The sequence below is a fragment of the Falco rusticolus genome, chromosome 1 (assembly GCF_015220075.1).
Source record: "Falco rusticolus isolate bFalRus1 chromosome 1, bFalRus1.pri, whole genome shotgun sequence".
Classification (NCBI taxonomy): domain Eukaryota; kingdom Metazoa; phylum Chordata; class Aves; order Falconiformes; family Falconidae; genus Falco; species Falco rusticolus.
In genome coordinates, this window is record NC_051187.1 from 13,189,971 (window position 1) to 13,217,602 (window position 27,632).

Sequence of the window (27,632 nt, forward strand, 5' to 3'; positions counted from 1 at the left end):
AATCGGACAATATTTATTTTCTTCCTTTTGCTTTTGCAAGCAAGATCTACTTCTCTGAACTACTGTTGGCAAATTCACTGTCTTTGCGTCACTTTTTTCAATATATTTCCCCGTTCTGTGAAGGTGCTCTGCTGGAAAAGAAGGTGGAAATGGACAAGCGTGGAATGGGAGTGACCGACTATAATGGAATGGTCACCAAACCCCTTGGCTGCCGCCCACCACCGATCTCCAAAGAGTCTTCCATGGACCGCCCCACCTTCCTTGACAAGGTAAGTTCAGAAATATGTATGGGGTTTACAGGTCAAAACTGTGCACAGTATAGAAATATTGTAGTTTCCACTGTCTGTTTAGAAAGCTGTAGAGAGAAATGTGATAGATAATTATGTACCGTGTTTTATTCCTTTTCTTCTCTTTTTTTAATCTTGTGGGGAATTTCATCCTTGTGGAAAGGACCGGTGATGTAATTTCCACCTAGAAATAAGCAACAATTATCCCCAGTGTTACACTTGAAAACTAAAGAATCAGTAATGCAATGGAACTAGAAACGGGAAAAACAAAGAAACGGAGCACGGAAAACCTTTCACTCTGTAAGAGTCCTTGCCCACATTAGCGATCAGGCAGGACCAAGGCCAAAATCTTCAAGAATTAGGCTCCTAATTCCTGTTTCAGTTTTGAGCTCCTTCTATCTAGATTTCGGTGAAAGTTCACTACTTAAATAGGACTGAGGAGCTGAGGTATTTTTAAGTCAAAGAGCAGACATGCACAATCATAAAAAGCTTCTCCGATGAGCTTCCTTTTCTGCGATCACGTATGATAAATTTACCAGCACCGTTTAATGACTGAAGAGAAAGCTCCAGAAGTACATGGTGTTCAAGATTCAAAGTGGCTAAAAAAAAAGTATAGGGAAAAGCGCAGCCAGATCCTCGGTAGGAAACAAGATTTGCAACCTGACAGAAAGTCTTACAAAGAGACCTGCCAAATCACTTTGAAATCCCCCCGAAATTTTTTTAATAAGGAAAGAACAATCTTTGGTACCATTCGTTATTCTACGGTTTATTTAAAATGTTCATAAGGATGGGGGGTAGATGGTGGTTTCTGAATGCAGAAATTGGTAGTTTTCAGAAACTGCTGAATCCAATTCCTTTTACATAAGCTGTTTACAGGCTCTGTTTTTAAAAAGTTTCTCAACTCTGAATAATGGTTATCTTTCCAGTCCCTCCACCCTGTGTTCTCTTACATTCTTAACTATAGCATTATCCTTAAAGTTATGGCTTGTGTTGTGATGGGTTCCCAGGTGTTGCGCTAGGAAATGAGCATGGCGCTGTGCTAGGACATCTGATAAATACTCACCTTTTAATGCAACTATTACTATTTCTGCTTTCATACAGTCTAAAAAGCATGCTGAAATTTAGTGCTGGTACGATGCAAACTGTAAAGTTAATTTGACTCATGACAAATGCGTCGTACATAAGTATGGAGTATTTATATTAATAAGGAAAAATTGGCATCTAGATAAAATTTTCTTTATTTATGTTCTTACATATCAAAATTTTTTGTGATAGTTCAACTTCTGCCACAGTGCATTGTAGTCTAATGTCGTGCCAGTTTCCCACAAAGATTATATACTGGAAAACTGCTTTTCTGCTTTTGGCGGGATAATAACATTTGTTCTTTCTGGGCTGTCTATTTATATCGAAGTGATGTGGTATCCATTATGTTTGTTGCTCCCTAAACCAAACCAAACTGATGATGTATTTTCTGCAATGTAAGGCTCAGCCTGGCTCTCCTTCCTTCTTTTTCTCTTCCTGTCTTGTAAAGTTCATTCTTAACTATGGCAAATTGGTATGCTTATGGCAAACTTTAATGAATATGTTAATTGAAAGATCTCTTTCCTGATGAAGATCACAAAATCCATACATGTGTGCCAGTTCACCTTGTCTTTTCTAGGGTAACTGTATCTTGAGCAGTAAAATTACTGCCAGAGAGGTGCATTATGTGCAGCATGATGCATAACTATGGAAACATGTTAACCACAACTATTGAGAAGGCAGTACTAAAGTCATTAATATTCATACAGCAAGTAAAAGCTGTCAGCCTGGGAATAATCTATCACAGTGACTTTGTTATTAACAAAGGGAGTAATCCTAATCTAGATATTTGTTAGTTTATCAGAATGTTGAGCAACTTGTGAAGTGAATTAAATATAGTTTCTAGTCTAATAATAGATAGCTTTTTCCGAAGAAATTCTTTCCAGATTTATGGCTCATGCTACTAGAGCAACTCCTCTTATCCAAAACTTTTTTTGCCCTTTGAGGTACTATTTCAGAGCACGAGCCTGGAGCTGTCTTCTTCCTGCTCAGGTCACCCTTGGTTGGTTAACAGGCTCTCAGCACAGCTGCCCAAAGCGCTCCAGCCGATGTTCCCTATTTTACTTATTGTCTTATAACAAGTCGTTATCATTTTGCTTGGCTTTGAGTCATCAGTAAGTTATGTGAGCTTCCTCTTCCTGAAATTGTAGGATGGGTTAGTGTGCTCACTGCTGCCACTCTTCCGCAGCTGATTCTCTCAGCTCACCTGAGCTGAGATTCCCATGAGTTTTCTCCTGCATTTTCTCTGACAGGTAAAGCCAGCACTTACTTATTTTTTTTAACCTTATGTATTTGAGGAGAGAGAATTTCCAGCCCTGACATTTGCTTCTGAACCTACTGAATTCCCTGTTCTCTCTGGATTAGTAGCGCTCTGCGCAACTAAGCTTCACCTTTGAATGTTTGCTTTCACTTGCTCCTCAACACTTGCTCCGATACTCTTCATTCTGTGTTACACTGAGTCAATCTTTGGCACTCAGTGCTTTGTGAATTTATTATTTTTCAGGATGTTATCTTGCCCTGTAGCACCATAAAAGGAGAAGGGCGAAAATCCAATGGCTTCGAGGAAATAAAGATCCAGCCTAGCAGTACCCTGATACGTGATCTCAACCACATTATCTTATACTTGGTGGCGAGCATGCTGTACTTAGGTATCAGGTTTGCTTGAAGATGTTACCTGATGTCTTCTGGAGCCACCAGATTTGTAAGAAAAGCATGTAAGATTTTTTCCTTGAAGTGTCCTTAAAAATACCAGAAATAAGCCAGGAATGCTTCAAAGGAACTTTTCTTGAAAAGTGTAGGGATTTGGTTGGGTACCACACCTGAGTACTGGGGATCAAGTCTGGTGCGTATTCTCACTGCGCCTGTCGAGTGATCTTCTAAGCTCTGAAGAAAAACATGGTGGTTTGCCGATCTGCACTGACCACCTTGGAACTTGGAAAATCTTGAACCACACAGAGGCATCACTTAGTTTTTTAGCATAGTCAGATGCAAGTGTTTTAACTCCTGACCATTGTATTAGACGTATGTGATCAAAAGTCAGGTCAGGTCTCTGAAGAGAAGTAACATCAGCCTGCTTTGGCACTGGCTCAGCTTTTCCTTCTCTGAAGGTTCTGTCAGTTCCACAGCAGACTCGTTTTCCCTCCTGCTCTTCTCCATCTTTGGGTTTTTTATGCCTTCTCCCATACTGCCAGCAGAGTCCCATCTTCCTTTGCCCTCATGCTGCTTCCAAACTTTCCCCCAAATTATTAAGCATGTAGGAGACTGTGAAATGCTCACCTTGCAAGTTAAGTCTCCTTCTCACTACTCTTATTCACTGATCAGCTCTTCCTTTCTACTGTTGAGAAATTCAGGTCTACAAGCCTTGATGCCTGTTGGCTGCAGTCACATTCTTCCAAAAAACATTCTGACTAGGCATTTTCCTGGTTTCTAATTGGAATGTACTGTATGTTGGGCTTTTTCAAACTTATCCTTCACATTCTGATCCCAGTTGTCTCTGGTGAGTGTAATTGTTTTTTCTTTGCCATAACGAATGGGGTTTTTTTTATCACTATGCTTTCATAGGCCTTGCAATTAGGTGATGACCATCACTAGAATTTTAAGGTTCACTTTAAAATTCTTCTTTCCTCCATCTCTGCTTCCTATGAGCCAAATCAAAATCAAAATTTTGAAACCTCTTTCATATTCCCATGTTTTCAAAATAAAAATATTGTCTATGGTTTTAAGTATTGCATTTCCTGCGAGTTTCTTTTGCCTGTACTAACTCCTGTCAGATTTGAAGAGAACTTACTTTGAGGTGAGATTTTAATACTTCCTCTTTCAGAAGAGTGTTTTTCCTGTTTTAAGAAGTTATTAATAAGTATTTTCTACTAACTGCTTCTGTAGCAGACTTTATAGAAAGGCCTCTGGCAAATCCATCACTCTCACATCTGTCTGTTGGGACATTTTGATTCATGATGTGGCAGTTGTTGGCAGGTGACTGCCAAAGTGCCCAGAAATCCTCTGCTAAATTGTCCATATCTCACAAGGCTAAAAAATCTTTGAGTAAGGCTGCTTCCATTCTGTCATGTTTGGTACATGAGACTATTGTGAAAGACTTCCAAATGTCTAGAAGTAATGCACTGTTGCGCACCAGTCTGGTGCTTTGCATTGGGTAACTGTAGAAGGAAATACTACTACTGGTAGGATTTTACAGTTGTGTCAAGTTGCTTCAAAAAAGTTAAAAGCAGTGCTGGATCGAGCATGTTTTTGATGATTCAGATGTGTAGGGGGCTTGTTTAATTGATTAACCTGAGGGAGAAATGTAACATAAATTTGTAAGAAAATCACTGAAGAGGAAAGGTTAGGTAGAAAAGACTGTTCTTCAGGAAATAATTATTACAGAAAGGAGCCTGAAAAATAATGGGTCACAAACCATTGTAAGCAGTAAAGGTACCACCTGGTCGAGGTTGAGAATGACTGATGAGTACTTTCTGTTGACAGACTAAAATACTTTGTTGAATGAATTGCTTTTAGTTCCACTTCTAGAGCACAGATCTATGCAGCACAGTGGGCACCTTAGGAGAAGTTCAAATTAAAAAAAAAAAAAAAATAGATCAAAGTGAAGGTGAACAATGTGATATCAACTTGCTACAAAAGACATTTGCTGCAGTTCAGCCAAGGAACACACTTGTGAAGGTGGCCTGGCAGCATTAGCCCGCCTCTTCTGGAAATTAGTTGTCTGAGTCTTCAGTGTGGCTTGTCCTCCACTGTCCCTTGCACTGCCTATTTCCAAAATGAGAAAAAAAAAAAAAAAAGTCAGTGAGACAAGACTGGAATAAATTTTGGGGCAGGGAGGGATTGTGTTGGTCTTTCATGGTCAATAAGTCTGTTCACATAGGAAATAATGGCATCTGAAGGAGAGAGCACGCACGAAGCTTGAAATTATTTTCACTTTAAAGGGGGAAGGGTAGAATTGTAAACATATGTCTGTGATCTGAGGAGAAATCCTTGAACCTGTTACTGTCATGCAAGCTGCAGTTGTTTGTGGAGTGTGACTGATGTCCAGCAGAATGTAAAATATCTTGAGCTGCAAGGCCTTGGGGATATCATTAGAAAATTTCAGTGTCCCCCTCAGGATAGTCAGATAGCATGTCAAGTGTCACTTTGCCTGATAGCAAAGAAACTTTTTCTTTGCATCAAAGGAGAGCTGTTGAAAATGCATTTTTCAGGATTAACTTAGAACATAAAATTTACCAAGCGTGCTTGCTGCGTTAGGTCATTTGTTTGGGTATCTGGTTAGCAGACCGTGCTGCTTTTTTAACAGAGATGGTTTATCAGTATCTCACAATCTTCTCGAGGATTGACTTTATTGGCTGAAATAACCTAGCTCCTCACCTATTTAAAACCCTTTCTTTGCAATGAATATATTGCCTGAAAAACACCAGTCCAGCACATTGCAAATTAAAGATTTTTCACTCTGCCTGGTTTTGGAGCTCTACTTTGTACACAGTGTTATTTGATCATGCTAGCCGCAGGCTTCCCAGACATCAAAGCAGTTTGAGATAGAACTTGGTACCCCACTGTAATACTAGCTAGATATCTACCTGTTTGATTGGGGATTATATGATTTATTTTATTTTCTGACTTACTGTTTGCCTCCCATGGGGGCTGCCTTCTGTGCATCGTATCTATGTTAAGCCATGGTTCCTTACAGCCCAGTTATTGGAGGGGGATCCTTATGTCTTCCTAAAATCTGCCTCCTCCTGGGGGATGTTCAGGCAGCACCTTAATCGCTTTCCTAGGAAGGCTATATAGACAGCACTGTCATTATTGGTTGTAAGTGTTTTTGTGTTCATCGGGTACGTTAAGAGCGTAATGTTTCATAGTGGGTAATAATAACTCAGCACTATGTGAATATTAAAGGAGGCTCATATGTCTCAGTTAGGAAAGGGGATTAATGCAAAAATGTGTTTTTAAGAGCAGAGCTATAATGTGGAACCAAATACAGACTGGCGTCAAATAAGCTGACCTGGCCTTTCCCAGGTGCTGGGTTAGCAAAAGCAGCATGTTGTCTGTCTGTGCTCTGCTCTGGAGACTTTACCAGACTAACGGACTTCCCTGAAATGTGCTGGGCCTCTTCCCTTTCCACCTTTCACTCTGGTGGAGAAGAGAGGAGAAAATCTAAGGGGGAAGGCGGCGATGGCCACATGATAGCTCTGCAATCAGTTGCTAGAATCCCTCCTTTCCTTTTGGAGAGGTGGGTGAGGGTGATTGTGCGTTTGTGGATTAAGTGCAACGAAGTAAAGAAAAACAGTACCTTAATCCTATTTCTCTCTTTCTTCTCCCTTCCCTCCATACTTTTCATTCCTTGTTATCCATACCTTTTTTTTTTAAATTTTTTTGCTCATCCATGCTCTTTTATATTTCCATGGGACACTCTGTGCGCTGCCTGCCTCTGGGCGCCGCACACAGCTCACCCTTTCTTTCTCCAATCAGGATGGCGGCCTAGTGGAAGAGCCCACTACTTCACCATTTTTGCCTTCACCAAGCCTGAAGCTCCCCCTTTCAAACAGTGCACTCCCTAATCAGACCCTGGGCGGGATTGCCTCAGGGCTGGGCATGCAAAACTTGAATTCTTCTAGACAGGTAAGGCGGCTGGGGGAGATCCCAAGTTGAATTTCATCTCTTGGACTCGCTGCTAGTGCCCATCGCTTCCCTGGGGAAAACAGTGCTTTAAACTGAAAGTGTGTGCAGCATCTTTGTTCATGTGAAACACCAGCGGAGAAACTACCTTCTGTGTAAGCGTTTCACATTGTAGGACATAAACCAACTGCTTAGTTGTAATTAGCCTGCTAATTACATGCATCCATTGAAAAGAGACTGTAGCGTTACGGATTTATACCACTGAACCCTGATATAGCTGTGCCTTGATTGATGTGAGGTTTTTTTCTTTGAGGCATTGCTAATTGTCACAGACTCTTAAGGCAGAGACATGGCTCTAATTCGTCTTTCCTGGCTGGCATAATTATTCAGTGATGAGATGGGTGAGGAGTGATGGGGGCTTTTTTATTCCTGCTGTCAGTATCAAGACAGCTCATTGCTTTGACAGGTGGTGAAAGGAAACCCTGCTTCTAGTACCTCTGGTCACGTAGAGCAGTACGGCCAGAGGGGTGTTTTGGCCCCTGCATAGAACATGGTGAAAGGGAAAGACAAGGAAAAGTGGTGGAGGGGAAGATGGATAAACACCAGAGGACTGAGAGGCCGTAAACTACTGTTGATTATGAAAAAGTTACTTTTGCCATATAAATTGGAAGTTCCGGCAAAGATAAGAAATAGCAACACAGAAAAACTGTCTCTCATTCTATGGTGGCTTTTGTTGCATATGCTCTTTGAAAGTTAGGTTCCTGAAGGCAATACTTGTCCAGCACTTAGATCCCATTAAGCATATCTTTCAAAAGTGGAGACTGCACTAATACCATGTCTATTATCAGTAGCTTTGTAAAATGACTAAATATAAAATTTCCTAATTTAAGGATTGCGATGGTTTGAGCTTAATGACTGCATTCTCCTCTCCCTTGCTACAGAAATACAAACATTTTTGGCAAGTACTTTTCATTGTTCATCTTGTGACCATCTAGGGTCATGCATCTATATAAAAGCCACCTTCAGCTTCAGCTACCTTTTGCTCAGGCATCTGTACAAAGATTCAGAGGTTTGGGATGTTTGGTACATGGCAATCTTGCCATGCCTGATTCTAAACCTGACTGTCAGTGTAGTCTGTATGTGCTGGTTTCTTTGTCCATGCCCGTCATAGTCACTGAGGATAAAGTCTGCACAGATAAGTAACTTCCAGGTTGTATGTTGAGTGACGTCTTTAAATGCCAATGTCTCTCTCGTCCTGCTGTAGATACCGAGTGGCAATCTGGGTATGTTTGGCAATAGCGGAGCAGCACAAGCCAGGACCATGCAACAGCCGCAGCAACCGCCAGTGCAACCTCTTAATTCATCCCAGCCTAGTCTTCGTGCTCAAGTGCCTCAGTTTCTATCCCCTCAGGTTAGATGACACTTCCACTCGTGAGTTTTCCCTTTCCCTGGAACTCTTCCATACACACTCTCCTCCATATGCGTTCTGTCATGCTCCTGAGGCTTTGCAGCTACTGTTGCCCAGCTGTGTCTGTGTTGATTTATTTACTAGCCTGTAAACATGTTACACAGGTAAGATTGTCTCATATGTCTATTTTGTACATCATCTGTGTGTGCACATTCATGTGTTCCTTTTTGCAAAAGTAGTGTTTGTAGAGAGCTGCGGAGTTTGTTCTCAGCTCTTTTTCTACAAATGAATGGTTGAATATGATTACTAGGATTTGCATTAGAGCCTCTTGTTAAGTTTTTGATAGTTCTAGTAGTATTTTCCAGCTGATGCCTTGTGACACTTACTAATGGCTTATGCAGTTGCCAGCATTAAAAGTAAATGTACAATGTTTAATACACTGCTCTTTCTTAGGTTCAAGCACAGCTTTTGCAGTTTGCAGCAAAAAACATTGGTCTCAGCCCTGCACAGTTAACCTCGCCAATTAATAATCCTCAGCATATGACGATGTTGAACCAGCTCTATCAGCTGCAGCTGGTAAGTTAAAAGACATGGCAAATATGCCTTCAGTTCTGATTTAGAGCTTGAAGATAAAATAAGAGAATGGCTAACTAAAATTTTAAATGGGTGTGACAGATCTCTAGAACAGATGCTGATTTCTTTGGTAGTGTTTCTTCATAAGGAAACAAAATCATGTGTTTTGCCTCAGGCTTTATAAATAGTTATTTGTGAAATAATTATCATTTACAGCTGATCAGTGGAACTAAGAAATCGGTTGTCTTTCTACTGGTATGAGTAACATAGTATATTTTCAAACAGCACTGATCTGTGTATTACATGCCAGTGTATGCAACTGATTGACTAGCTGGGAGATTTGTGTTGCAACATAATGAGAGAGAAATCTTGGCAGGGCTGGTCACCTGAGTTACCCAGAGAACTCGCTTTGGTTGCCTCGCTAAATAATGAAGTGTAGGGTGAATTTCCTATAATTAATGGAATGTATATTAAACAATCATGTGATGAGAACTACTTGTTTTTTAGAAGTTGTGTACTTTTGCTGTATTTGCAAATTCTATGCATGTGTGTGTGTATGAAAATATTTAATTAGATCTTAAGAATATTTTAAAAAGAGGTACTGCTAACAGTAAATCAGTATTTGCTAGGGTTAAACATAATATTGAGGATGACAATGTAGTTTCGTTGCTGATCTTAATGTGCTAGTCAAACTCTCATTAGCAGCAGTGATACTATTGTTTCTTTCTGCTTATGTTTCCTAGTTTTGAGGAGTACAGCACTGACCTCATGCCATGGTACTAATTGAACAGTACCCAGCTACTTGAACAGAAATCCTTTGGGTTTTAAATTCACATGTTTCAGAGAAACACCTTGAAAAAAATAAATTACTGTCTGGTTAACCACATTAGATTTGTGGCTTTTTTCTGCAATAAAGCAGCACAACTGATTAAATACAAAGTGTTGTCAGAACTCAAAATGGCCAAGCCAAAAATAACTGTTTGTATGTATCCTGTTTTTATAATGTTATAAACTTCTATTTACATTTTTGCTTTTTTAAATATATATAACATATATATTAAATAATATATAACAGTTTTTTAATATATATGTATATAAATGTACAGAAAATATTTTCAGAAAAAAAAAACCGGTTCCTTCCTTTAACAACCACTTAATGCTCACAAACTTACTCATCAGATTTTTTATTGATGTCTTTAGTTTAAGATAAAACAAAAAAAAACCCCAAACACTGGACTTAGAAGATACATTTGTAACAAGATTGTTACTTTTGCTTCCTTGACTGTTTTCAGAAAACTCCAATGTTTGTTTTTTTCATTTAATAGTGTACCAGAGTTCAAGCAAGTTTGTTTGGCTTACTGTATATGTTAGGACCTCTGACCTCGCATTTCTGTCCCCTAGGCGTACCAACGTTTACAAATCCAGCAGCAGATGTTACAGGCTCAGCGTAATGTTTCCGGACCCATGAGACAACAGGAGCAGCAAGTAGGTTTGCCTGCCAGTTCGATCTCACCATTAGTGTTCGGTTTCAATAGCTTAAAGAGATTGTGCTACATTATACCAAAGCAGCCAAAGCATCCTTAGACACAATAATCAGTGCATGGCTTGAGTACTGAAAAGGAAAGACTGCTAGAGCAATAAAGCTATTTCACAACATTCATTTGTTGGAGGAAAGCTCTTCAACCCTTAATACAGTCAATTTTTATTTGTAAAGAAATCTATTGTGTTATTTCACCGTAGAGAAAGGCACAAGAAGTCTAATGTCTTTTTGTTCAATTGAGCATTTATTGATTCTTTTTCTTGCCAGGTTGCACGTACAATCAATAACATGCAGCAGCAGATCCAGCAGCACCAGCGCCAGCTGGCACAGGCCCTGCTTATGAAGCAGCAGCCGCCCCCTCCACATCTATCTTTGCACCCCTCTGCAGGCAAATCAGCCATGGATAGCTTTTCACCCCATCCCCAGGCTCCCGGCCTACCTGACCTGCAGACCAAAGAGCAACAGTCTTCACCGAACACCTTTGCTCCTTACCCTCTTGGTAAGTGTCCTTCATTAAAGCAGTTCCGTATGGAAAAGAAAGAGGGAGTATATTTTGTTAATTCAGCATCTAAATCTTTTGCTCCACAGTATGGCAAATACAGAAATAACGATACATTTAGTAAATAAAGCTGAAGTGCCAAAACAAAATTGTGGTACCGCATGCCTGCCTGGTGGTTGTTCAGGCAAGCTGTATCTGCTGACCTGTGCTCTGCCCACAAATACCAGAACAGAAGATCTGCTTAATTAACTATCTACATATGTTGTTATTTGTGAACTAAATATAAATTAACAGTGTCACGTTGTAAAATACACCAATGTCATATTGCTAAATGGGAATGTCATCTGGAAGGTATGCAAAGTCATCTTTCCGCTCTCATCAGTGTTGGTAAGGTGTCAGGTTTGGTCACGGTATTTCAAGAAAGATGCAGATCAGTTTGAAGGAATGCAGCAAGAGTGCTGTGCAGATGATTAGATGTTTCAAAAACATGGCTGCTACGGGGAAAAAATGGAATCCTCTGCTCACTTTAGTCTAAAGACTTAAGAGACATGGTAATCTTCAAAAATGTAAAAGAGTGCTACAAAGACGTTTTCTAGCATGTGGCGAATGCTGAGGGGTAATGAACTTCTGTTGCATAAAAGGAGATCCAGTTAAACATTAAGGATCACCACTTCGCTGTAAGCAGAGTAGAGTACTGGAATAAATCATCTGGGAAGTTTCTGAAATCTTCACTGGTCATTCTGTGGTAGGTTAGCCATAGATATGTCAAATATGACTGATGTCAAAATAATTGATTTGGCCTTGAGACAGGGTGAACAGAACAATCTTTCAGACCTGTTTTCTGTGTGATTGTTTGATGTATGCTACAGACTTCATTTATGACATAAAGGAATTAATTCAATCTCTTTGTGACTCTGTCTGTGCTATGTACAATGGAATTGCCAAGCTTTATCTACCGTGCAGCAGTTAAGAACGTAATTCTGACTGCTGTGGTGAGCTGTTATAGTGGGGAGCATCCAAAGGCAAAAGAATTATGAATTAAAGGCCTAAGTCTAAGAGGTTCTTATATCATATCTCAGCTTCCTGTCATCTGCTAACATTCAGGATAATATATCAAAAAGGACCCAGGTTCATGTCACAAAGCATGTCAAAATTATTCCTTAAATACAGTCTGAGTGCTTTTGTTCTGTGTATACAAAATATATGCTCAAATAGTACAGTACCTGCTCTGATGAATAACTGCTGTTTGTATGGCTTTTTAATTAGTTGCTTTGTTTCAGATTTTTAAAATGTTACTAGCAAAATAAAATGGCAGACATGGTAGTGTGCTGGTGAGATGTTAGGAGTACCTTGGTTTAGCAATGGAATGCTGCAAATTCTTCACTGGTTTAAACATAGCGTTCCAGTGCATTCTTTCAGAATACCTTTTCTGAGACAAGTGAAAAGTAAAGTACTACTACAAGTAGAAATACTGACAGCTTTAAAATATTACTCCTGCTTTTTTTCCTCCTCCCTTTTAGCAAAGTTTTAACATTTTCTGAATTAATGGGAGTTATATTGGTGTTCGTATAATAGCAGAAGTTCTTGATAGTGGGTTGAAAATGTGCATAGTAAATGACTACACATACATACACATGTATGAGAATCAGTATTTAATAATCCCCCTAGCTGGATTTTTAAACACATCTTTTAATCCTCCAGTATATTACCGATATCTAATGACCTATCTCCCCTTAGCTGGACTGAACTCGAACATGAATGTAAATAACATGGACATTACTGGTGGTTTGTCAGTGAAGGACACTTCTCAGTCCCAGTCTCGCCTTCCTCAGTGGACACACCCCAACTCAATGGATAATCTGTCCAGTGCTGCTTCTTCGCTTGACCAGAACTCCAGCAAGCACGGTATGTTGCGTTTAATCTCTGTGTCAGTCTGGCTTTTTGAGACTTGAGTCATATTTCAGTTGTAATTTTTTTTTTCTTGTTACTATTTTCGGTAAGTGCTCATAAATGGTTGGTACAGAGTGCCCTTTGAGACTGTGATATTTTTAAAATGATTTCTGCAGTCATATTCAGCAATGCATCGAAGTGCTAGCAGCTATCATTTCCTACATGCAATGTAGGAATGTTTTTTTTCATTTGCTGATTTTTGTTGCTCAGAACATGGAGTTCAAGTAAAATAAGCCATTAGTTTTGGCAAAACAAGTCCCACAGTCTTCCCCTTACTCCAGATCTGCATACCTTCAATCCAAAAAAACTTTACATTGGCTTTCTCCCACAGTTTTTCCAAGGTCATCAACTTTTCACAGCCAGTCCTGTAAAAAGGCGCAATGGATTACTTAATTACCCACCCTGGGAGTTAGGAGCACAGACTTCATATTTTTCCAAAAGTGGTTGCTAATCTGTTTGAACACCTTTATCCCTAATGCCTCCAGTATCCTGAGTCGTTTATTCCTTTATTTCCTGTACCAAGTTTATTCTGTTAGAACATGGTGCTCTGTTAACTTTATTGTATCCTGGATTTTGTTATGAGTGGCATGAATTATTTCTTTTACAATAGTATTTTTTTCTGCAAGTAGCTGAACTGTTTATGCCAAATTGTTGTTTGGTAGTTTGTAGGAACATGAGAATGGCCATTTCAAATCATCCATCCCATCAGCAGTGAATACCTAGAGAAAGATGGGAAGAGGGTTTGCCTACAGTTTGCCTATATTCCTTAGTATGTCTCAGAAAATTCTTATTTACCGTCAGTGTAATGATTTGAATTACTTAGTCTCTTTTTGGCAGTAATGTAATGTGAATTTCTTTAACTTCAGTGTCTAGATCACACCAGCGGTGTATCTCACAGCTGAAATGCCTAGTAAGGCTTCCAAGGCTTTTAAGCCTTGCTTACTGTGTTTATATTTTAATTTTCTTTTTTATGTTTGTAATACAGAAAGAAAAAAAGAAAGTAATGACATAATGCGGGGACTGATGAAATTCCATACCCAAAATTGGTCCCACTCCTAAACAAAGCCTTTCCATTTCATTCATTACAGGTGCTATACCTGGAGGTTTAAGTATTGGTCCTCCGGGAAAGTCCTCCATTGATGACTCTTATGGCCGGTATGATCTGATTCAAAACAGTGAATCGCCCGCCAGTCCACCTGTAGCTGTTCCTCACAGCTGGTCACGTGCCAAAACCGATAGTGATAAAATTTCCAATGGCTCCAGCATAAACTGGCCACCAGGTAACAAAATACAAAGCATTCGTGTTTAACTGATGTCCTTCAAACATATTGTTGGGTTTATTTATTGAATCCTCATGCCTTCTGATACACAGGCACTTTGGAGAATTATGACTTTATATACTTGTCTTTTTATTATATTTGAAACAGAATTTCATCCAGGAGTGCCATGGAAAGGACTGCAGAATATTGATCCTGAAAATGACCCCGATGTTACTCCTGGAAGTGTTCCAACTGGGCCTACCATAAACACCACGATACAGGATGTTAATCGCTATCTTCTCAAGAGTGGAGGTAAACACACAAATTACTTTCACATCTGTGTGTATTTTCTTTTTCTTTCCAAAAAAGTTGACTTGATATATCATGGATTTATTAATTCTTGCATGTAATCCCAATCTAATAATGCTTCTGCTCTGAACTTTCACTGAATATCCAGAAATACTTGATTTAACTATGGGACTAAGAAGTTTCTGGTTTTCCATGGGAATGTAAATATTTTTATTTTGGAAAAGGCTGTGAGATGTAATACAAACTTCTGTGGTCACTGGAAGTTTTTGTAACCTATAACACTTTGTGTTGAACAAGATTTCACTCTCCATACTCACCACCCTCTTTACATACACTTTGTGAAATACTCAAAAAACACAATACAGAATTCCCACAGTTGTTGCTGAAGCAGCAGGCTTCTGTCATACTAATTAATGGCAGCTTTGTTAGAAGATACATCAGCAAACTAAATTAGAGCAGTTTTGGCCCCAAAACCATCAAAGAAAAGAAAAAATAGGGGACCCTATTTCCCAGTGCCATTTTCATTCCTTTTGTCTTGTTGGCTCCTTCTGGCGGTCTTACTTCAGGATGAAAAGGGTAGTCTCTAAAACAATAACCCTTTGGGATTTTGCTACTTGTTAACTAGATGTACTGAAAGTGAATCAGGAGAAAGGTGGCTTGGTTTAATTGTGATCGGCATGCCGAAATAGGTTGTCCGTGCTCTGTTAGAGCGCACTGATGTGCACAGGAATAGTATAACCAGGCTGTCAAGAAGGGACCCGTCAGGATTAAAAACATGAGTTTGGTTCTAGTAGTTACATCGGTGGTATCTGCGTAGACTGTAAATCAGAACTGTCTTTGAAACGGGTTTCCAGCTCTGAGCTTGTTAACTCAAGTGAAGGGATGTGAAACAAGGGAAGAGAGGCAGGGGCTTCCAGTGCCCTGAATGATTTTAGTTCTCTCACCCAAAAGCAATCTTGATTTAAGCTGAAACATGCAGTATTTGTGTGCATGGGTAACGTCGAATTAACTTTTAATGACCCAAATGTACTACCAGGGCCAGGCAACCCAGATGGTTTGGAGTTAGAAAAGTATAAAGACTGAAGAGTATAAAGTCACAGTTCAGATATAGTGCACCCAAGAAATACTCCTTCTAGGCTGAAAGGCCACCCCTACAGAGCTATCATCTATACTTGTAAGCTAGACAATACCTTCTAAGGTCTTCTTTCTTTATAGAAGGAAAGTATACGCTAGCTCTGTTGGTGTATAATCTGTCTGTGGAGTGAAGAAATAATTACACTACTTAGGGTCAGTACAGGTAAACTTTGCAGAAGTAAACAGTCCCTCAAGAGCTAAAACCTTCTGAGAAGCGGTGACTGTTGGGGTGTGTGCTTCCTTTCCTCATTAGCTTTTTAGCTTGTTAATAATTAATTTTAATTTAAAAATGTCATTGCTGGATCTGTTTCTTTATGCTTGTATAACTGAGGTGTTTGCTCCTAGGTAAAATGATCTGTTATTGTCAGTGCCTTTCCATATGAGGTTGGGGCTGTCACGACATGCTGCCAGGAAAAGACTTGTAACACTGCAGCGTGAAGTACACACGTATTAGCAGAGCTCATCTCCGTTTAGAGGGCTACGCCGCGGTGTGCACCGTCCTCGCACTGTACACACAAAACCTAAGCTTTTGGGTTGATTTTTGTTTTACCCTGTCTGCAAATGAAGCTTTGCAGGGTCAGCTGCTGTGAGCTGAAAGTCTTAAGTCACGTGGAATTGGGAACAGTTCAGCTCTGTGGCCTTTCAATCTGATACAATTCCTCATCCCTGCCTGGGGAATAGATTATTTCCAGAGAAGGCCCTGATAGAGAGTTGTTTTGTTTGAGACTGATGTCTGTGGTGGTGTCCTTTGGAGCACAGTGAGTCTGGATAAAGTAAAGTTTGGTTGGTTGCTGTTCCAGTTGGAAATACAACCTGTGGGGTTTTTTGAGCTCTGAGGGATTGAGATTGTCCCTTTACTTCCTCCCTTCTACCTCAGCACAGGGCCCCTTCCTAAAGAACTTGTGTATTTTTATTAGTTGGTTAAAGATGCTTCAGTATCACCTATGTACGTCAGGAATGATAAGTCACCTAGGATACATACTTAATTTTGTTGGTGGCTAGAGAGAATACTTCCAGCTTTTCTGGTCTTTATAACGAAGATATTTTATTTTATGTTCAGTTTCTTTCATTTGCTGCCAGTAAGGAAATTGTATGTATGCTTAGATAGCTCCTCAGATTGTAAATGATTTACCAAGATGGTTTCAAGCTATTTCATTTAATGTTATCAGTTTAAGAAGAGATTGCTAAAATATATCCTTGCTTTACTGAAAGTCTGCAAAAATCTAAAGATGTGTGTGGGCATCAGGATGTAGGAGAAATGCTTGCCTCGAGTAATTTAGGACAAATCACCCATGGTAAGAGGTTAGTTTATCATACACATCTATGCTCATCTACAGTTGCCATTGCTTAAGTCAGCTGGCAGAGCACCTTAATAAATGAAGCCTGTTCCTTGAGTCTAAACAGTTTAACACTGATTTTTTGAGAGTCATGTATCTTAAAGGGAATGCAGAATTTATCTTCTGCACAGGCACTAGTACATTTGCCAATGTGCCAGCTTTCCTCTACTAAAGACTTCTGCTTCACTTCATCATGCTTTCTATAACATTTCATTCCTAGAGTTCAGAGACCAGGCTGATTAAGGAAAATGCCTTGCATGGTTTGTATTTGCACATAATAGATTTGCTTATGTCACACCAAACATCATTATGCCCATCTTTCTTAGTTGCTTCTCTGCTGGTTCTGCAGGGTCATCCCCAACATCATCTCAGAATGCCACGCTGCCTTCATCGAGTGCCTGGCCGCTTAGTGCCTCCGGCTACAGTAGCTCTTTCAGCAGCATTGCATCTGCACCTAGCATTGCAGGTACGAAAAATGGCCTTTCTACTTTTGCATCCTTCTGCATTCTGAGAAAAGGCCCTAGAAAGCGCTCTCCCAGTTATTACAGTAATGCTACTATAGACAGAAGCGTATTTTCTTAGTACTGTGCTAGGTAGGCAGCTCTCCTGGTAGCTCTTCAGTGGTGAGCATTGGATGGTATGCCTGGAACTGTGCTAAGGAAAAATGTATTTATTCCACTTGGTGCCACATGTCACTCTGAATTGGCATCAAGATTTCTTAATGACTATTTCCGTTGCAACTTTGATGAGGAATATTGTCTAGGAATTCAGTAAAAACACCCCTACTAGACCCTTCCAGTAAGAGCTGATACGAAATCGTTAATAAACTCACTGTTAAAAGTGAACCATCTTCAGCTGAGGAAAAAGTTTAGTAGTACCTCAAGGAAGTACTCTGCATGGCTCTGGAGGGGTTTGGGGCTCTTTAATGTCTTTTAATAGTCAGTCCGAAGTCTGATGCTCCCTTATAAGGGTGAGCTTGTAGACATTCTAAATAATTAACCCATTCTTTTCATGAGCTATAAATTCCAGAGCACGTCTCTGCAAATCGTGGAAACTGCTTGTGAACTACCTACCTAAATATCCAGTATGTCCCATTATAAAAATGCATTGGGGCTTTTGTGTGGATTGTATTAGCATTTTCATATGTAATCAATGAAAACCCTCCACTCCTTTGGATAAAGGAAGGTGCAACCTCCAGGTCATGCTGCAGAATGCAAAACAAACAGGGCTTGTTTGAAATGTTTTATGCCAGTGAAAGGGAAAGAAAGGAATGGCTTGCTTTTCTGTTATCTGCCATGCATTTCTGCTTTATTTGCTTTTTATTTTTTTGCAGTGTCATCTAATCTTTGTGTTAACCCCATGAGAAGTAGTGACATAGCAGCATCTTCTCTGTGGTAATGTGCATGTATCATGTGCTACATCACAGGCTGAGCTGCTCTGAGTTGTAAAACTCAGACTTTTTCCCTGTTTACCCCCACCATTTTACCCGTATCAATGTTTTCATCATCATTGTCAAATTATTTTTTTTTTGCTACAGTTTGCAAGAAGATGGGAGAATGGTTGCCCTTTCACTTAAATTATTATGGTTCAATATAAAACCATTGAATGATAGAGGCAATTTGGGGAGTGTGTGTGTACATATATATAACAGGCTGTGATTTGGTGACTGCTAAATTTGGCTTTAGGACTATTAAAAAAACGTCGATGCCTGCCTGATACAAAGCACTGATTCAGTCTAAGCTTAATCTGCTACTTCAAATCTGGTTTAAAAAACGGTTCACAAGATTTTTGCATCTTGGACTTTGTCAGACCAAGTGTTTTCTGTCTGCAATCAACATCAAAACATTTGTAATCGCAGTCTCATTTGCTCTGGCAGAAGATGCAGTGATGTGACCATTTCAGTCCATTCCAGTCCAACACGTGCAGCTAACGCTAGTGATGATGGCACTGTGCTATGACAAGGAAATTGGGCTCCAATTTTACAACCTATGTTGGTACAAGAAGAAAGGCAGGGATGTGTAGGTCTAAAGATGAATAAAGGGTTTTGTTTTGGTGTCTGTAATTTTGAATCAATTTTGTCTGCCACTCTGGATGCCAATCCATACATCTTATTCCTGGGTTTTGTATTATTTTACAAAACTCTGATTTGGCAGGAACAGCAGTATGGTAGTTTAAAAACTGATCAAGGAAATAACAAGAGTAAAAAGTTACAAAGAGTGACAGGTTATGATATGGTCTAATCAACCTCATTTTTCTCAAAAACAAATGGAAAAAACCCCAGTATCTGTTACTTCGAATATTCAGAAATACAGTTTTTGTTGATCTTTGATCTTTGGAATTTTAATTTATCAGAACAATGTATGGATATAGTGGTTAATTTGTATTAGATTAAATGACTTATGTAAGAAAAAGTGGTTAAGTTCTATTAAGCTTTTGAGAGACAATTTTGAAGTGTTTCATTATAATTTTGATGAAATTAGATTTCAAATACTTAAGTCCATTTTCTGGTCTTTTTCAGATGTATCGGTTTTTATGAGAGCAAAATAGTAGGAGATTTCAAAAAGGGAATGGTATACGTAGCAGGTGTTGGGAGATTCATTAAATAGAAAATTCTTTGAAAATGTAAATACTAGCGTAAGTAGGTTCAAAGGATACAGGATTTATATCACTGGATGGTACAGAATGCTGTTCTTTTCTCTCCTGAAAAGCTGGAAGAATACTTTAAATACAGAAGCTTGATGATTACCCATTAATTGCTAACTAAAAATACACAAATGTATTTTTTTTTTTCTGCTACAGGTAAATTGTCAGACATCAAGTCTACGTGGTCCTCTGGCCCAATCTCTCACACACAAGCCTCTCTATCCCATGAACTATGGAAGGTACCCAGAAACACTACTGCTCCTACGAGACCACCTCCAGGCTTAACAAACACCAAGCCATCATCGACGTGGGGTGCCAGTCCCCTGGGTTGGACCAGCTCTTACTCCTCTGGTACTCTTGACTTCTGCGTTTTGTAACACCTGAGTGCTGTCTCTTTGTAATTGTTTACTTTTATGCTGTGTTAGCAATAGTGAGGCACCCCATAGCTGTGGATTAGGCTCCAGAAACTTGAGGTTTAATACAAGTAAGAGTGTGTCTGTTTTGGGGATGAAGCTGTTTATTTTAGTTAGGATAAGGTGTAAATACTGTCATCTTTCAGGTGGTCATATTAGTAATTTTATGTAGGAATTGCCAAATTATTGAACTCCAACTGGGACTTATTTCCATTTCCTTAATTTCTAAAAATATCTTTTAAACATGTGTGTTGTTTTGTGGTATGATCTATGACTGCCTACAAGGCTTCAAGATGAGCAAAGCAACCCATGGAATTTCATATGGAACACATTTTTGGAGTGTGAAACACTTAGGACCCAATGGCATCGCAAAGCTCAGGGAAAGTCTTCATTCCTTCATGCAGGCTCTTTTTTTGGATGTTGTTTTGCTTAAATACAAATACAAGAAACCATGGATTTGGCTATATAAATAATGGATATATTAATGTTTGTTTGTGAAGTATTGTCAGCCTCAAAAGTATTACACCTGTTTTATAAAGCTGACTGTTAATCTGCTTTCACGAAGTTGGGAATTAAATGTTCTTCCCTCTTCTTGCTGTTTGTTTTGTGTCTATTTTCTTCACCAAAACCCCACCTGGTGGGAAGATATTGCTGATGCCAGGATTGTCTCTTTAGCCTGAGTATGGTCATGTGTGTGACCACAGAAGTACTGCAGTTTCTCAAATGCCACTCATAAATGTCAAGCTTATACAGTTTCTCATTATAAAACACCAGGCTTGAAGTTTGAAAAGCAGGTTTTGTTGGTTATGTCCTTGTATCTTCAATCAGAACACTGTCAGTGCAGAAATACCTATTTTGAATAAGTCATATACATTAACCTATCATGGGCAAGACAGCAGAATGCTGCAGTGCTATAAAAATAGCAATAGCAAGCAGCAGTCTGAGCTTGGACACTTGAATTGCTTTTAAAATGTGTCTTCCAGCTTAATTCTAATGGAACCTGAAGATACAGTTTGTTGCAGTGTCACACCTGTATCCACTAGTTTTCTAACAGTTATTGTGGGAATGTGAAAAATGGTGCATACCTTTTAAACATTAAAAAAATTAAAAAAAAAAAAAAAAAAAAGCAGGTTTTCAGTCAGCAACCTCTCATTCCAGACAATAAATCAAGATGTGAGTAAACCGCTGTAAGTTCTCAGTAGCAGTAACGCTTGCTGGTGTGCTGTGTTTCCAGATAAGTTTTCTACTTGTAATATGCTCTCCACAACCTGGTAAAATGTTTTGGTGTGGAATTTGTGTTGTAGGTTCTGCATGGAGTACGGACAGCTCAGGGAGAACAAGCAGCTGGCTGGTTCTTCGCAACCTCACGCCCCAGGTAAGTAGAATTGTACATAACTAGTTTTGATAACAGACTTGCCACGTTTAAGAGATAAGAACAATGGTTATCAGCCTTGGCCGTTTGATCCATTTGAATGGAAAATAATTATTCTGCTGCATTTATTATAAGTGTCTGTCTTCTACAGGGAATTTGTTACATTTTCAAGGTGCTGTCAAATCAAGTATGAACTTTTAAGACTGTGATTAGTCATTCAGCGTGCACCATTTATGTATGTGTAAGTTTGGAGGTGAATGATGTTTCAAAGCAGAGAGATGTAAAATCTGCTTTTCCTATGGGGTCAAATAGGACACTTCTAAGTGTCAAATCTAGTCCTTCCGGAACACAGCATCATTCACAAGGAAGACTATAAGCCACAAAACCTTGAATGTGGACATCCAAATTAATCTTGGGGAGAATTTAGGTGGTTTATGGACAATGTGCTTTTCTTTTGATTTATCTCTGGATTTCTGTGGACTTTTAATGATAAATATAACTTGCATAATGTAAATTGGGAAATTTTGTGCACTGGACTGCAGGGAAGCCTTAAAAAGACAGGTTGTCTTATTCAATGAAGACAGTGATAATTCTATATATAAATTCTTCTTGTCAAAGAAAACCACTTTTTTCCCACCTGTACTTACTATTTAGCTTTTAAAACCTGTTTAGTTAACAAGCATTTAAAGTAAAATCACAAAAACCTTTCCCCCTGTTTGTTTCTTACCAGATTGATGGCTCCACACTGCGGACACTGTGTTTGCAACATGGCCCTCTAATAACATTCCACTTGAACCTGACGCAAGGGAATGCTGTGGTCCGATACAGCTCCAAGGAGGAAGCAGCCAAGGCGCAAAAGTCTCTGCATATGTATGTTTCTGCTTTCTCTTTCCTTTGTTGTGAAGCTGGTTTTATCTCAGAAACTATTTTCTTAGGCATTTATTTGTTAGGACTCGACACCGATCACTAGTTAGTTTAATGTGAGTTTTGAAATTGCCTAATGAGACAGAGAAAAAATAATTGGGAATAGATACTCGTACACTACTGAATAAGAGGTCATTACAAAACTTGATAATAGATATTCGTTAATAATGTGCTCAGTAAGGATTTGTCACCTCTAAGGCTGCAAAGAATTTATAAGATGTGATAAGAATTCCAAAGGAAGCTCAGAGAGAGCATGAGACATGGTTTTAGCTTTAGAGAGCAACAGAAAGCACGGAACAATGACAAAGAATGTGTTTGTGGTGGTCACCTTTTTTAAAGGATTTATGAACGAAATGTATGACAACAAAGTGCGCTTTCTAGGTGTTTCAAAATCCATAGGATTAATTGGCATAGTACACAAGGACTGGAGAATTTGAGTGATAAAATCAGTGACATTAGGGAGGGTTAAGAATGTAGAGACTGATGTTTCAAAGAAATACTTAGGTGCTCAGCGCTGGAAAGCAATTTTCTTTATCAACAGGTTAGACCATGAGTATATTGAAAAACACTGATCATAGCAGAAACATCATTTGGAACTAGTTGTACTACTGGCATGATTACCTTCCCTATACTTACAAATTTAGGAGCAACGGTTGCTCCCTATGTGAAATTGCAACTACTCTCCCATTATGAACCTGGTGAACAGAAATTGTAGTAACAATATTTACATTAATGAGCATGGTGCTTTTTAAACTGTTGATCATTAATTATTACAAAGCAGCATTCAGAACAATTGGAGATGAAAAATTGACCCATTTTAGTTATATCAGTTTAGATGTGGGCATCAGGTAAAAAAGAATAATGCCAAAGGCAAAATGAGTATGAGAGTTTAAAGATAAGTGCTTATTTTAAATACGTACATGGCAATGTCATTACATTATCAGTGATCTGGAAGGCCTCAGTTTAAATTGTTTTTTTAATAGGTTGTGGCATAACTATGGTTACACTGCTAGCAATGACAGGACAGACCTTTCTGAATGAAAAGGATTGAGCTACGTATGTGTTGGATATGCTGGCAGGGTCACAGTGTTAAAATACAGTGGGATTTGTTGAAGCCAGCAGGACGGTGTTAGGCTTCCAAGAGATACCAAGATAAATGTTTACATGGAGTTGATCATTGGACAATACGTCGCGGAGCCAGCAATCTCAGACCCATATTGTATCCGAAACAGCGTGGCCAGCAGAGCCGGGGCAGTGCCCATCCCCCTGCGCTGGGCACCGGTGCAGCCGCCCCTCGGGCCCTGGGCTCAGCTCTGGCCCCCCACTGCCAGGGGGACGCAGAGGGGCTGGAGCGTGTCCAGGGACGGGCAGGGGGCTGGGGAAGGAGCTGGGGCACCAGGCTGAGGGGGGGCTCAGGGGGGAGCTGGGGGGGCTCAGCCTGGAGAGGAGAGGGCTCAGGGGGGCCCTGATCACTCTCTGCAGGTGCCTGACAGGGGGGTGCGGGGGGGGGGTTGGCCTCTTCTCCCAGGTAACAAGCGACAGGACGAGAGGGAAAGGCCTCAGGTTGTGCCAGGGCAGGTTTAGACTGGATAGTAGGAAAAACTTCACTGGAAGGGTGGCCAGGCACTGGGACAGGCTGCCCAGGGAGGCGGTGGGGTCACCATCCCTGGAGGCGTTTAAAAGCCGTGTAGATGTGGTGCTGAGGGATGCGGTTTAGTGGTGGCCTTGGCAGTGCTGGGTTGATGATTGAACTTGACAATCTTAAAGGTCTTTTCCCACCTAAATGATTCTGTGATTTGATATGAGAATAGCTTGCTCACACTTTCCATCTCTGGTTGTGTGGGGTTTTTTTGCTATATAAATGAGGAGCAGCAGTGATTAATATTTTCGAAAATGAATTTAAATTTTTTTGTGGAATGCACAGGTTTCAAAGACTGCATTTGGATCTCTTCACTTGCATATTTAGGAAAGGTAGAAATTCTTAAGATGTGATTTTCAGCAAGGAGCATTTGCACAAACCCAGCTTGGTGATGGCTTCCAGGCTGCAGTCAGGCGGTGGGGGGCAGTAGCCATTGCAAGGACGTTTGTATTCCAACAAAAGGGTAACTGTTAATGTAGCTGTTCAGAGTTCCGCGCCATGCAGTGGGGAGACAATTAATACAGAGAACCTGGAGGTTTAGGCAGACACTGCCAGGTCATTTATCTTTCATTCTTCTTTGAAAGATCTTAGGTTGCAAAATAAATTTGAGAAGAAAATCAAAGCTAGGTTCTTGGAGGTGTTCTGCATCCATTGCATTAGTCATGCAGTTACTCTTGTCAAATATATACAAAGGGAATTAATTTTAAACATACTATAAAAGAAAAGTGAGGTTTCAGGAAATGGGGATGTGGGTGCGGAGGGGGGAAGACAAAACCTTCAACTTTGCAGGATGAGTGGGGAGTTGCATTGAAGTACAAATCAGTTTTCAGAGTACAGCCCCAGTGGGTTTCAAGTGCAGCTTTAAATAAAGCAGGAATAAGCGTTGGGCACAGAAAAGTTGAACTGTACATTGAAGAGTTAATATTAAGCATTTCAATGGGTTAAGACCTTTAAGGGTATGAAAGCATTGTTGATGGGGGGGGGGGGGGGGGGGGCGGGGAAGAGATTCTCTAATCTTTCTGAGTTTGTTTTCTGAAAATATTTTGAAGTATTTTAAAACGCAAAGGAATTGCATACCTCATGGTCTGGAGCTTGCTTTGCTACATTATATGATGCATGGTTGGAGCTATGTTTTATATCTTTATAGTAAAGCAAAGTGCTGGAATTGCTACAGGTCACATTGCCCAGTGCTCAGAAATAATAAAAGCTACAACATTTATGCAAAAGCAAAAGTGGGGAAAGGAGATGTTGTCAGGTGCTTGAGCACAAACTTGGAAACAGCATTTCAGGCTTTGCTGTAACTAAAAAGTTAACCATTGAGTGTGATGGCTGTAGGCACCCTGAGGTGCAAGGTGTCTGAATTTTATTCTGCTCTTGTATCTTGCAGCTTAAAAAAACCCAGCTTTTCCTGGTTAGTTGATTTTAAAATACCCAGCAAATGATTGAATCTGCAGGATTTAAATACTAGAATATATTCTGTGATGACAAATTAATGCGAAGAGAATAGTTTTTGAAAATGTATTCTAATAAATTTGTCATTATTGGTGTAATTTATTACTGATAATGCTGGTATGCTTGTACCTTTATGCCTAAATCGATGCGTGTTAATAAAGCGAGGCGGTCTCCACGCATGGCTTTGTGTGTTTGCCTGCGGATGCAGAAAGGTAGAGGGAAAACAGGACAGAGGAGCCTTTGTTTAAGAGACCGGGATGACTAAAAGCGAGCAGATGTGGCGTAACATCTCACCTCGAATTCAGCTTGGGGGCTCACCGATGGGTCTCTGTCCACCCGGCGTATTTCCCCAAGTGCCCTTTGCACCCCTTGTTTCATGTCGCTGTGCCTTTTGTTTTTGTCCTCAGGTGTGTCCTGGGAAACACTACCATCCTGGCCGAGTTTGCTGGTGAAGAAGAAGTCAACCGCTTCCTAGCCCAAGGCCAGCCGCTGCCGCCCACCTCCAGCTGGCAGTCCAACACTGGAAGCAACCAGACCCGCCTGGGCTCCTCCAGCAGCTCCCACGGCTTGGTGCGCAGCGACGCCGGCCACTGGAACACCCCCTGCCTGGGGGGCAAGGGGAGCAGCGACCTGCTGTGGGGGGGGGTGCCTCAGTACTCCAGCAGCCTTTGGGGACCCCCGAGCACCGACGACGGCAGAGTTATCGGAAGCCCGACACCTTTGAATACTCTTCTTCCGGGTGATCTTCTCAGTGGGGAGTCCATCTAGGAAACAAGAGAAACAAAATGGAAATAACAATCATCAGCACTAAAGGAAAAATAAAAAATTGTAACCCTTTCCAGTCCCGGGCTTGATGAAGAATCCAGCTTTAACAGATCAGACTGGCAGCCCTTTTTAGTACCTCTGTCCAATATCGAATATGAAACTGCAGAAGCCCTTGTGAACTGTTCCTGAAACAGTATGGGCTTCTTTTGGTCAGTGTCACATGCTAATGACAGGTTTTTATTTTTTTCGTGGCTTTTTGTTTTATGTTGTCTTTTTATGTTTGTATGGTGATTTTCAAAACAAAGTATAAAAGCTGCTTAGAATAGGTCTATCATGAAGGGCACTTTTCAGAATTTGGGCTGGAAAGGGTTATTTTATCAAACTGGGCGGGGGGGGGGGGGGGCGGGGAGGAGGGGAATGAAAGCCTATTTAAAATGAGCCTGTGACTATTATGCACATTACCAGAGGCGGACCCACTAATCAGAAAGGGTGAAGTGTGATATTTACCATTGGTACAGAAAAGTAATGAATCTGAATGGTAACTATTGACTGTACAGGTTGGGGGGGGTGGGGGGAGGGCAGGGTTGGGGTGTCTCTGTGTCCACTACTCCCATGGATCTGCCTATGCACATTACCCTTGTTTCATTACTTTTTCATGTCATTTTTTAAATCCCAAAAATATAAAAAGTAAAAAAACAAACAAAAAAAAACCACAAACAAAAAAAAAACCTACAAAAAAAAAAAAAAAACCACACAAAAAAAACCCCAACAAACAAACAGAAAAACATATCAACATGCAAATACTTGAATCCAGCAGGCCAATAACAAAATGTGAACACTTTCTAAGTCTAATTATTACACTTCCAGGTCAGCATCAGTACACAAAAAACAGGCTCTAAGAATTTTTTTAGTGTTCAGACTATACGTTTTCGTTGGAACAGATGTATGTATGTGAGTGTGCTTGTGTGTATGCGCGCGCATGTATGTGTGTGCCCATGTGTGGTTTAACTAAAAGTGTGAATTTTTTCCTTTTATTCAGTATATGCTTTTTATTTGCTCATTGGTCAAATGTTTAATTGTTATTAGCTTCTAACTTTGCACTGAGTGTCCGCAGCCCTTCTTGTAGCTAATCCTATAATGTTAGAAAAAAAAAAAAAAAAAAGAAAAAAGAAAAAAAAAAAAAGAACTGATAGAAGGGGCCGGCGACAATTCACGTGTAAATGTTTACTCAAGGACTCTTATCGCATTTTAAAAATTACAGTGTGTATCTCTGGAGAATAATATGTATATCTACCTTTAGCGGCTTTTTATTGTGGACTAATGCAAGAAAATTATTACCGGAGTATTGCACCATTTTTCCATTCGGAATATAAAGTTTAAAAAAAAAAATACTCTCGTTGAACTGTGGCCATAGATAATTGTAAAG

The 27,632-nt window shown here is 39.9% G+C and overlaps 1 protein-coding gene across 14 annotated transcripts in view; it reads left to right on the forward strand.

Moving 5' to 3' along the window:
• TNRC6C (trinucleotide repeat containing adaptor 6C) overlaps positions 1 to 26,457 on the forward strand; it is a 110,315-nt gene extending 83,858 nt beyond the window's left edge. For 4 of the 14 annotated variants that reach the window (XM_037410341.1, XM_037410350.1, XM_037410369.1 and 1 more), the window contains 14 exons: positions 124 to 269; positions 6,819 to 6,992; positions 8,254 to 8,400; positions 8,851 to 8,973; positions 10,372 to 10,455; positions 10,778 to 11,009; positions 12,747 to 12,914; positions 14,048 to 14,239; positions 14,387 to 14,530; positions 17,348 to 17,464; positions 19,798 to 19,992; positions 21,359 to 21,429; positions 22,157 to 22,296; positions 25,849 to 26,457. In XM_037410341.1, the coding sequence (XP_037266238.1) occupies positions 124 to 269; positions 6,819 to 6,992; positions 8,254 to 8,400; positions 8,851 to 8,973; positions 10,372 to 10,455; positions 10,778 to 11,009; positions 12,747 to 12,914; positions 14,048 to 14,239; positions 14,387 to 14,530; positions 17,348 to 17,464; positions 19,798 to 19,992; positions 21,359 to 21,429; positions 22,157 to 22,296; positions 25,849 to 26,209 (2,294 nt within the window). In that variant the 3' untranslated portion in view covers positions 26,210 to 26,457. The remainder of the gene's footprint in view (positions 1 to 123; positions 270 to 6,818; positions 6,993 to 8,253; positions 8,401 to 8,850; positions 8,974 to 10,371; positions 10,456 to 10,777; positions 11,010 to 12,746; positions 12,915 to 14,047; positions 14,240 to 14,386; positions 14,531 to 17,347; positions 17,465 to 19,797; positions 19,993 to 21,358; positions 21,430 to 22,156; positions 22,297 to 25,848) is intronic. The other 10 variants (XM_037410360.1, XM_037410386.1, XM_037410396.1 and 7 more) reach the window with 5 other exon arrangements.
• The last annotated feature ends 1,175 nt before the right edge of the window (positions 26,458 to 27,632 follow it).